At 38.0% G+C, this 12,317-nt stretch overlaps 2 protein-coding genes across 2 annotated transcripts in view; one reads left to right on the forward strand and one right to left on the reverse strand.

Moving 5' to 3' along the window:
- LOC144958992 (uncharacterized) overlaps nucleotides 1-9,748 on the forward strand; it is a 52,313-nt gene extending 42,565 nt beyond the window's left edge. The window contains exons 2-3 of the mRNA XM_078891306.1: nucleotides 491-2,479; nucleotides 4,735-9,748. Coding sequence (XP_078747432.1) covers nucleotides 2,362-2,479; nucleotides 4,735-6,791 — 2,175 coding nt within the window. The 5' untranslated portion in view covers nucleotides 491-2,361 and the 3' untranslated portion in view covers nucleotides 6,792-9,748. The remainder of the gene's footprint in view (nucleotides 1-490; nucleotides 2,480-4,734) is intronic.
- LOC144958972 (uncharacterized) overlaps nucleotides 7,904-12,317 on the reverse strand; it is an 8,965-nt gene continuing 4,551 nt past the window's right edge. Inside the window, exon 5 of the mRNA XM_078891273.1 lies at nucleotides 7,904-7,945. Coding sequence (XP_078747399.1) covers nucleotides 7,904-7,945 — 42 coding nt within the window. The remainder of the gene's footprint in view (nucleotides 7,946-12,317) is intronic.

A 12,317-nucleotide genomic window follows, 5' to 3' on the forward strand; every position in this document is an offset into this window, starting at 1 on the left:
AAAAAATAAATAACAAAGACCAGAGTGACGTCATCTTCGTTCTATCTATAGATAGAACGAAGAAGACGCCAGTCAGGTCTTTGTTATGTTGCCATCCACGTTTACGAGTGCTTCTCAGTAAACTGTATGAACCAGACTATACAAGTTCATGGTTACAAGTAGTTTTTGTGTATTGGTCCTATACTTCCGGATGGCAATATTGTGAGCTTCTTAGACAAAGAGTAGCATTCTATCTATAAGAAAACAATATATTTGTCTCCAATCTCATTCCCAACCAAATCGGTGGATTTATTCTCATTATTCTTCTTTTTAAAATTCTTTTAAGCGACGGCTCCTTACAACGCCTTGTGGGAGGCGGATTAAGAATAAAATAATTATAATAATAATGAATATTCATTAGTTATTCCTCCTCGAGTTTGCTTTATTTCAGGACGTTCCTATTTATTATTCATACTAATCTTTTACATTTTTGCTTTTTCTTCCCTTCTAGATCCCAGAGAGTGTGCTTGCATGAACTTTAACCCCCAAGAGATCAATGACCATCCATCATCTTCATCATCACCACCATCATCCTAGTTGTTCACGATAGATACTTGTTTGTACCTCGCATGGTGTGTGGATTTTACCCCCCGATTGTACCTCATTTGTCATTCCATTATTATCATTACTACTACACTCGGTGGATTTATTAACCAATGAGACTTCAGTTCTTATATGACGTCATCTAAAAATAGGGAAGGAAATAACGTTTGTGGTTCGTTTAAAAGACAGCAGAAATTGCATTTTTTAGGTGTGTTCTTGTTTACAGTTTTAGAAAACGATACAACTTAACTTCAACATTTAAGTCATTTTAATTTCATTATAAAGTAGATTTGAGTAACGTTTATTTGAAGTACATGTCACTTTGTTGACATCCCTTTACCCAACAACAACAAACTTTTGAGTGACCGCCCTTGACTTTTATTGACGCTTTTGTGCGCATGACAATAAAAAGCATAATAAAAAGCATAATAAAAAGCTTTACCATTTCCGTCGACGAAAACTTACAAGCCCTACTATCTACCTACCTCCTACCAACGAGAGGTCATCATGATAATAGTAGTAGTAGTAGTACCCTCTTATTTTAAATTCAATTCATTTTTATCGCTACATAATATGACCTATCTACATGTCATGGAATATGTGAAGGATTTATATAAAAAACATAATCTAAATCCGTTGTGATATGAATAAAGCGAAACAAATTGGAACTGAATAACTTTCAAAGGAATTTGTGTCTAACAAGAAAGTATAAAGTATAATATTTTATATTTTATACCATTTTCTTTTTGATAAGAACAATTGAATAATAATAGGGTATTATTCTACGTGTATTATAATATTTGAAGGAAATTGTATCTTTTAAGAACAGAGGAAATTAAGAGTGATATTGAAATAATGGAATAACACAAAATATTAACATTTTTTTACGTGTTTCTGCTCGTTCAACTTGACCTTAAAAGATATCTGTGCTTCAAAAGGTACTCCAATCTTCAATTGTTATTCCAAAAATAAATCCTTTTGAATGAAAAAGTTCGGCGGGCAAAGAAATTCTAGAATTTCTGGATTAAGTAGTGTTATAGTGGTTGAGGAGTATAATTGAAAAGATATTCATTGGAGTCACTCATGCGTGGAGAGCAATCAGGAAGGAAGGAGTGTGCGTGGCGTGGCCTGGCGGCCCCCGATGTTACTTGTCAAAGACATGAATACATATTATGTTATAATAATATTGTATTATTATTGATATTAGAACCTTTACAGTAATGATGTTTGATTTGAATCATCGCTATTGGAAAATATATGATTTTCTTTTTATTATTGTGCGTGGGTAGGTAAGTGATTTGGGGAATATTTGCCAGTCCAATCCAATATACGCCGGTAGTTTGAATTTTAGTTCCCGAGAATACGACATACCTGGGACATACCTGACGAATATTCTTCGTGGATTCGCTTCTTGTTTTATTTTGTTAAAAGATTGATCATCATTTCTCTCAATCGACTGACAAAAATTTTGAAGTTTGATTGGTTTCAAGTGTTGAGGTTATTCCAAGGATATTTTATGTCGTCAAATTTCAGTCAAACGCAAAATTCATGAACAACAGGAATATCGATATATTGGATAGATTTAATATCGATTTAAGAAGTGAACAATTTTTAAAATAGAAATTCGATATTGATTCTGGAGTAGCGTTGCTATGGATACATCAAAACACGCTTATGACGTCACTATAGCAGACGGATTATAATTTCATTTGGATTACTTTATTTTGGTGTGTTTTTGTGTAAGCGCCATTTTTTGGGGGAATATATACTGATTACGTCATGGGCGCCAACCAATCATACGAGACGAATTTTGCTGACGTCACCAGCGGAGTGCATGATGGCGGTCGGAAGGAGAGAAGTTCCGACGATGAAAGTCTTCAAAAAAGAAGGAAAAAAGGTGGGTGTGTCATTTATAGTTTGAACAACTTATATATAATATACATACACACATATATATATATAGTCTCTATGTTACTGTGTATCTCTCTCTCTCCCTATCTCAAATCTGTGGTCTCTCTCTCTTTCTCTCTCTCTCTCTCTTTCTGTCTGTATCTCAATGTCTCTCCATGTGCCTCTCACTCTGTATTCCCTCTCTCAATATCCTCTATCGCTCACCTACATTGACACACAAACACAAACACACACACTCTCTCTCCCTCTATCTCTCCCTCTCTCTCCCTCTCTCTCTCCCTCTATCTCTCTCCCTCTCTCTCTCCCTCCCTCTGTCTCCCATTCTCTCTCTCACACACCCACACACACTCTCTCTCTATCTCTCTTCCTCTCTCTCCCCCCCTCTCTCTCTCTCTCACACACACACACACATACACTCTCTCTATCTCTCTTCCTGTTTCTCCCTCCCTCTATCTCTCCCCCCCCCTCTCTCTCTCTCACACACACACACACTCTCTCTCTATCTCTCTCTCTCTCCCTCTCCCTCCACCCACTCCCCACCCATCCTTTCCCATCTTCCATCCAATTATCTCCCTTCTGACAATGTGTCACCCTAACCTTTCAAATCTTAAAAATCTCCAGGAATTTTTTTTAAAAATTAAAAGTTTGAGACAAAAAAAAAATAATGAATAAATGATTCAATTAAGTAATTGTCTGTCAAGAATACATCAGAAAATGATTATTTAAAAAAAATTTCAAATCTCGAAATATGGGAAAATGAGTATTTTATGAACATAAAAACTAAGTTAATTTTATAATAGACGTAATGACATTTTGGCATTTTTGACATTGTTGAAAAAAAAAAAAAAAAAAAAAAAAAAAAAAAAAAAAAAAAAAAAAACAAAAAAAAAAACAAACAAACAAAGATCATAGGTTGAAGTTGAAGAAACGCTCACATTTTATTCATAAGATTACAATATGTAATAGTAGCACGCACGTCTGACAGGTAATCAGAATGTCTGAGGTTCGATCCCCAGCCGAGGTCGACTAATTTATTGGGATGGGTTTTGTTTTTTCTTCTATTTTTCTTCCTTGCTTTGTCTGGCACCTTTCATACACACTCGTTCAGATCTTTATCTTACACCAGTTCCTGCTCCTTAATTTCTTAATTTGATATTTTCATTCATAAATGTGACCCTTCGCCTCAAAACGGTATTAAGTCGGGATGGTTAAGATGTTGAAAATTGAAATTATATCAGACTTGTGTTGAGTTTGTATGTTTTATTGAGGAGAGTGGATACCATATTTTAGGGTGCTAATGCCAACAATTAAAATTTTTGACCAGTTTTAACATTTACTTCAGATTTTAAGCATTTGGTTCGTTCCGACATAATACCGTTTTGAGACGATGGGTCATAAATTTGACCTTTATGATTTATAAATAAAATATAAACTTGAGCAGCAGCTACATAGCGCAATATCCACTCAACGTGCTCTCAGCGCTTTACAATATGTCCAAAGCCAGCAGCAACACTATACACAATAATAATATATAGAACAAGACATGATGCCTGTTGTATCCCGGATCCATCAAAAGAGAGGATGTCAGAATAGCCCAACGGGTAAGGCGGTTTTACAATTTATTTTTTTCAGACATAGAAAATGCTATTATAAGCCAGGTACTCGTTTTAAACCCGAGTCCGCTGAGGGAATATGAATATAGAGCCTTTTCCAAAGAATCAACTATGCGGCGCTGAAAGGGGGACTCGAAGCGCACAGTTCAAATGCGAGTGTCATACCACGTGCTATGTGCGGCTATGTGGCCTTGTGGTAAGATACTCGCTTTCGGATCGGAAGGTCTTGGGTTCGAGCCTCGTTCCGCGCATAGTTGAGTCATTGGAAAGGCTCTTTACTCACATTCTCTCACCGTATTCAGGTGTAAAATGAGTACCTGGCCCTTAACAGCATTGTCTCTGTCCGAAAAAAGTTGTAACATCGCCCAACAGGCGTCATGTCTCGTTCTACATGTTACTTGTTGCTCTTGTTCAGGGACCCATTGTAAAGCGCGTTGAGCACGTTTAGTGGATATTGCGCTATATAAAAGCTCAAGTTTTTTTTTAGCGTCAGGCTATAAGCTAACGATGGCCACGGTTCAAGTCTGCAGATCTATAAAAGTTACTTATATGAATATTCATGTATTCACTTGTATGTATTCATATATTAACGAATATCTAATCCATTTCTTTTATCTTTTCTTTTCAGCCAAACCAGCGTTCCCACACCGCCCGGCCATCACAGCCGTTACCCATAATGCCATATCGATGACGTGGCTTCCTCCAAGACATTCCATCCACGCCATCATCGCCTACACCGTGGAAGTCCGCAAATCCCAGCAGGGCAAATCCTGGACCATCCTCACCAAGAATTGCCAGGGTACTCACTACCAAGCACGCCACCTCGATTCCGACATGGAGTACGTCTTCAGAGTGCGCGCTGAGAACATTTTCGGAACGGGCAAAGCCAGCGCGCCGTCGGATCCTGTCACCACGAAAATCTTCGAATCGAGCAGCGATCTGAATTGCTACATCGCGCATTCGCATTCGTCTTCCTCCTCTCCGATTTCGCCTTTCATCGAGAGGAGACCGACGACAACAACCACTGCACCGACTGCGCACGTTCCAAAGAGCAAGAGCTATGATACGGGTCTTTTGGATGTTCCCGATAACGGGTTGGATCCCAGCGGCGACAGCGGAATGATAAAATCGCCATCTTTACCCGCTAACTCTCCAAATTCGTCTTTTGGAACTTTGAATTCTTCAAATCTTAGCATCAACGGCAATCCCAATCCTTACGGCAGCGTCAAACGTCGCCATAGCTTTAACATCCATTTAGACGGGCGAGTTTCCAGCATGTCCGATAGATTTTGCAGCACGAACTCGTTACATTCATCGACTTCGACTATTGTTATGAACAAGTCGACGAGCAGCAATAACAACAACAATTCCACAACAAGCAATATTTACAACCAGAACGATACCGACTATGCCAAAACTCGCAATAGCTCTTCAATTTTAAGAAATAATATCCATCGAACCTCCCTCCAACCGTATAGAAAATCAACAATACCAATTCTTCTTCCGGGTACCGGGTCAAACTCCTTGAACAGACTCCGGGAATCTCGAGTTAGTTTGAAATCCAGTTCTAATGACGTCGGTAACAACGATATCACCGGAAATACGTCACTGACCTCCGCCATGACGACAACCCCTCGCCACAGGGGGTCGATAAACACGAACAATAGAAAGAACAGAGAGTGTAGAAATAGCCTCGGGTCTACGGCGTCTGATTCCAACACAACTACGTCATCAGCGAGCTCTTCTTCCACGAAGGAGGATTACAACGGGGTCAAAATGGGCGAGGGGTCAAGGTTAAGTCTTCAGTCTGTCTTCTCTGACGTCACAATGTCAAATCATTCCCAAACATCGAGCGATGACTCGTCCTCATCCCGACCAATCAGCTTCTCCGACCTCGGAGAGAACACGGAGCTAGGATCGTTCTTGAACGGATGTAGTTTTATAGACTCTTTGAAAACTAGCACTTCCTCCAGCACCGATGACGACAACCATCGTTCCCTTGACAACGAACACTCTCCGAATAAGAACAACAACAATAATAATGGTGATTATTACGACAACTGCGTGAATGATGACGTCGACGACATCTACAAACTAAAACACAATTTGAAAAACATGGAAATTACAGAAGAGAAATTAAAATTCCACGATTTGAAAGAGAGGTTGAAGATTGGAGGCGTGTCCTCGCCGTCGGAGGAGGAGGAGTCGTATGTAATCGACAGCAGTGTGAACCAGAAAAATTATTACGACACACTTGAAAATCCGTGGGAAAAAGACACGGACAGCGTGAATCGCGTTTCTGAAAACATCATGGCCGCGCCCTTTTCTGACGACATCAAAATCGCGTTGAACGCGAAGAACTACGGATCTGATGACGTCATTGATGCAAATGGCGGCTATCATCCATTCGGCTATCATCATCATCACCGTTCGGCCAATCAGAATTGGAGTAATAATAATATTGTCGGAGATCGGGGTAGTAGCCAGGAGAGGGACGACTTCCGGACCTTGCGCAGCGTGCTGCAGTCCAACAACATGATCGTGAAGCAGGCGAGGTCCCTGCCGGAGGTCGTGGGGGTCGTTTTGGGGGAGGGCGGGGAGACGAGGACGCTGACGAGAGGAAAATTGACGACGATTGAAGATGAAGAGGAAGAGGAGGAGGCGGTTAGAATAACCACATTGTAGATATTATAATATGTTGGTATTTTTTATAACATGAATAGGGACGGTTAAAATCTGCAGACATAAACGAAAATAACGAAAATATCTATAGCCTTCATCGACTGTATACGTAAGGAGACCACCATAATCGGTATGTGTAAAATTTAGGACGAGTTTGCCATACCATAACATTATAATCTGTCAGTTTCTAGCACGTAGCAGCTACCAATAACTTATAACAGGAAACATACGATGCCTGTCTTATTTTCATGAAATTGTCATTATTAACTTTGTTAATCTCTCAGAGTGGTTCTACTGCATAAATGACAGGATTTTTCATATTCTACAACATATGTGACCCCTCGTCTCAAAACGGTATTAAGTCGGGATGATTAAGTTGCTGAAAATTGAATTTGTAGCCAGAAATATCAGACTTAAGTAGAGTTTGGATGCTTTATAGAGGAGAATGCATATCCTATTTTTGAGTGCTAAATATCAATAATTCATATTTTTGACTAGTTTATCTATAATTTGACTTTTTAGCATCTAGTCCAACCCGACATAATACTGTTTTGAGACGTTGGGTCACATATGTAATTTTCATGCTTTCAACCCTAATTTGCACAATTCAAGGTTTAAAAAAAATCTAATTCTTCCCTACTAACTGAACTTTTTATCAAAGGAAGTAATGACCACAAAACTAAATATACTCGAATTGATCCAATATTAAAGAGGTAAAGTTTCCCCTTAAGGCAAAGTCACCTCAGTTGAAGGTAAATAACAATGTGAAATTGTAAATAGTAAATATAGTAAATAATGAATTTATATAGCGCCTAAACATCTACGTTGATCGTGCTCTAATAAAAATAAAAATAAAAAGTTTAAAAACAACAAAATTGAAAATCATGACACGACATGATACATAATAAGCATGCATACAAAAAACAAAATCAAAGCAACATCTATTTTATGAAAAATAAACCTCGCGGAACAACTCAGTCTTCAGACATTTCCTGTATGTAAGATGACAAATTAATTGATGATTTTTCAACGAAAAGGAATGCTTTAACTTAACAGCTTACTACAGGCAAGCTATGTTGATTATGGATATATTTTAAATATCACGTGAGGTGTGTTTACATCTCATAAATTAATACTGTATGAACTGTTTCATTGACCTGTCGTAATATGAACAAATAATATGAGAAGCAAATCACACCAAAAGAAACAAAACAAAAAGAACCCAACCAAAAAAAAAATACAACTTGTTAAAACATTTTTGGCCAGAAATCTAATTCCGATCAAACATCAGTCGATTAAAATGACCGTTTTGTCAAAAAAAAAACAAAAAACAACAACAAAAAAACCAACAACAAACGCAAAAAAACATTTTTAAAAATAACCCAAAAAACAAACTTGGGACTTCTGAAAACAACATAAAGTTAGAAAATATTGTTGGTTTTTGTTTGTTTTTTTTTATGTTCTTTTTTAAGTTATAGATTACGGCAGTAACCATCCTTATTTTCAAAATGTTATGGTTTTTTTTTTTTTTTTTTACATTATTTAAGTTTTAACGTTTTACATTTTGTTCTAACCGCATGGCATTTTGACCCAGAAGTGTTGTAATGTACTTCTATTTATAGCAATTATTTTTTTCCCTTTATCAAGACATGAAAAAAAAAATTCGACAATTATCTGAAGACTAAGAGAGAGATCTACTTAGCCATTTGCATCTATGTATATTATTTTAAATCGACAAGTTATTTGTGTGTTGTGTGCCTGTGCGTGTGCGGAGGTGGGGGGTGTTTGTTTGTAGGCGTGAGTAGGTGATTTGGTGGATGGGTTGGGGGACGCCGCCCCCCCCCCCCCCCCCGCCCAATCACCTGAGAAAGTACCACTCTGATGTGGTCGACCATTTTATTATTTTTATTTATTTATTTCTGCTTTTGATTTTTATTTCAACAATTGAGATTGATGATTTAGTAATAATACATATTAAAAATTATCGCATTTTGATTGGTTGATAATTTCAAAGCAGGAAAGAAAAAAATAATAAAACAAGCAACAACAAAATCCGACGCAGTCACTTAGCAATAGCAACGGATTTTTATTTTATTTATAACTCTGAAAGTATGTAGTACTCTATTTTTGTTTTTAAAAAGGCGAATTAAATGGTCTTGAAAGACACAAAGCCCCCAAAAGACGGGCGTTTATCCTATTTGCTTGCTACCTTTTGGATAGAACGTTAATCTACGGTGTTTACAGTCAGATCTATAATAATATCCCAGCTTCCCCAATCACTGTTGTTATACAGGGAGGGACTATCTCGACACACATATTGACCAATAGGAGTCAATAGTCTGATGTCACGTCCGCCCAGAAACCAGCAACTTGGTTCTAAACAAAGTAAATCGGTACTTTTTCATTCTTCATGCTGGCTAGGACTCTTTCAAATGTCTCGTGATCAGAATGTATAAAAGTCAAATATGATCAGATTTATAATGTTTTTCTTCTTTGAATAAACTTGTATGCTCGTCGGAGAAGTATTACATAAGGGAGTCCGCCAGTTTTCCAATAGATTAGAACCAGTTGCTAAGTTGTCATTACGAGGGGGAGTGACGTCATGACTGTTGAAGCATTGGTCCTCTTTGCTTGTGAGGCGAGTTCTCTATCAATGGTTTTATCACCGCCCACCCCCCCCCACCCACTTCTCAATTCGATGACCATTTATAATAATGCTTTGAATTTTTATTTTTTGTCTTAAATGTTTTTCTGCTAATCCATTTTGTTTTGATTTTGTTTTTAAATAATGTAATATTTATTCGAGTTGTTATTTGGTACCATGTCGAGAGAGAGAGAGAGAGAGAGAGAGAGAGAGAGAGAGAGAGAGAGAGAGAGAGAGAGAGTGTGTTGTTTAACATGTTACGTTCACCTTTTCCACACCAATAAAACCTACTGTTAATACATTTTTCCAACACTAACTAAACGGCTTGATGTATGTGTGTTTTTTTTTTGTTTGTTTTATTTAGTTCCTGAAATCCCAACAACACTAACATATAGATAGAACGAAGTTGACGTCACTCGGGTCTTTTGCTTTTTGTCATCCGCGTTTATTAGTAAATTCTCACTAAACTGTATTAACCACACTATAAACGTTCAAGGTTACACATAGATTTGTGTGTTGGCCCATTATACTTCCGGATGGCAATGTTGTAAGCTTCTTAGCCAAGCGCATACTATCTATACTGACACATTTTCCGTAGTTTGAGGAAGAAAAAAAATATGACCAGAAAACTCGTCCTATCTTGCCAGATACTCATGTTACACACGAGTGCGCTGAGAGAATACGAAAGAGCTTTTTGTATCTGGGTGGGGTTCCTGCCCTCCGATAGTGGACAGGGAGGTACTTACTGCGTCTTCTATCCACCTATATCTTTTTTTCAACATGCTTTACTTTCTGTCTTTGTCTTGGAATGAGATTACTTGGTTTTGTCCTGGCCCTGGCCAAATGCCTTGACTGAGGGGGAAACAGTCAAATGTATAGTTAATTTTCGGAGATGACATTTTTTTCCCCCATCTCTCTATTTCGCACTGTATTATGTTTTCTTTATAATATATATGAATTGTAAAACAGGAAATATCTCCCAAAACTCTAACTATACATTCGACTGTTTCCCTCCCCGCCAAGGAACTCTTGCAAGGATCAGGACAAAACTAAATAATCTCATTCCAAGACAATGACAGGAAATAATTAGAAAACGGGTATGGGGGGATAGAAGACACAGCATGTACCTCCCTATTATATTATATGATTGGTAAACATATGAGTGTATCCCTCTTTGTGGGGACCTGTGCTTGTGTCTGGATGAGACTTTTAGGTGATCTCAAACGAAGTACTTTGACGGTGTGCTCTTGGAATCTACATCTGTTCCCTATTTGAACCAATTCCCCTTTGTCTTACATTTTCTTTTGTGCTTTAATTGTAATTCTAGAACTTTTTACTATACCATTTTCTTTCTTTTTACTGGCGCTGATATGATCTTCATGTGTTGCAAGCGCCGTAAAACCCTTAAAAACAAACAAAACAAAACAGGAAGTAATGACCACAAAACTAAATATACTCGAATTGATCCAATATTAAAGAGGTAAAGTTTCCCCTTAAGGCAAAGTCGCCCCAGTTGACGGTAAATAACAATGTGAAATTGAATGTAAGCTTCAATTTAATATAACGTAAACAGATAAAACGGCTGTTTCGTGTTTCCCCTTTATCAACAAAATAGGATGAATGGAACGAGGGAGATATATAATATGTTAGTGGCGTTGTTAAGATGAACAAACAAAAACTTTGAAGGGCAGGAAATAGACTATGCTCCTTTGTATGGATGCACTAATTAAAATAGAACAATTGATATTTATAAAAGATGCGCAATTATTTTATCTGTTTTCTTATATTAAATTTCACATTAAAAAAAAGAGCTTTTATATAGCACAATATCCACTAAACGTGCTCAAAGCTCTTTACAAGGGATCCCTGACCAACAGCAACACTTAACATGTAGAACGCGACATGACGCCTGTTATGCGATATTTCAACTATGCGTTGAGTGTACGAGGCTCGAACCAGGACCTTCCGATCCGAAAGCGAGAATCATACCACAAAACCACATAGCTGCACATTGTTATTTCTCTGAGCTTCGAGCTTCGAGCAGAAACCTTTACATGACCCTAAGTCGATATATATATATATATATATATATATATATATATATATATATATATATATATGTGTGTGTGTGTGTGTGTTTTCTGAGTTGCTTTCTGTACATCTTTGTCTTGGAATGGGATTACTTGGTTTTGTCCTGGCTCTTGTCGGAGTTCTTGGCTGAGAAGGAAACAGTCAAAAGTACAGTTGTAAATTAGCTCTGTTAGGTCAGATAGGTATTTTTGTTTTTAACATCTTGAACATATTTGAGTGTGCTCCTGTCTGGGCGGGGCTCCTGACCTCCCATAGTGGGCAGGAAGGTACTTGCTGTGTCTTCTATATCCCGATATCTGTCTCTCAGCCAGGGTTTCCGACAAGACCAAGTAATCACAGATATAGCGGGATAGAAGACACAGTAAGTGCCTTCCTGCCCACTATGGGAGGTCAGGAACCCCACCCAGATATAGGGGTATAAAAGACACAGTAAGTGCCTCACTGCCCACTATGGGAGGTCAGGAACCCCACCCAGATATAGGAGGGTAGAAGACAAAGTAAGTGCCTCCTTGCCCACAATGGGAGGCCAGGAACACCACCATACATGTATTGTAAACATGTCCCGTTGAATTTCCTAATCTACGGAAATGAGCATACAGCCATGCGAGAATCCGATCATGTATTAGTTGGAATATTCCGAGGGTCTTTCTCTATTGCATATAATATTCCGATTTCCGATCCACTGGGATGGGTGGAGGGTGGGGGGGGGGGGGGTCACGAGAGATATACTTTGTAGACTTGGAGTAATAAATGCAAAATGAAATACATGAAAATAATACGAATTGAAAAAACAA

This window comes from Berghia stephanieae, chromosome 13 (assembly GCF_034508935.2).
Source record: "Berghia stephanieae isolate SIO BIC M18660-M18661 chromosome 13, UCSD_Bste_1.3, whole genome shotgun sequence".
Lineage (NCBI taxonomy): Eukaryota > Metazoa > Mollusca > Gastropoda > Nudibranchia > Aeolidiidae > Berghia > Berghia stephanieae.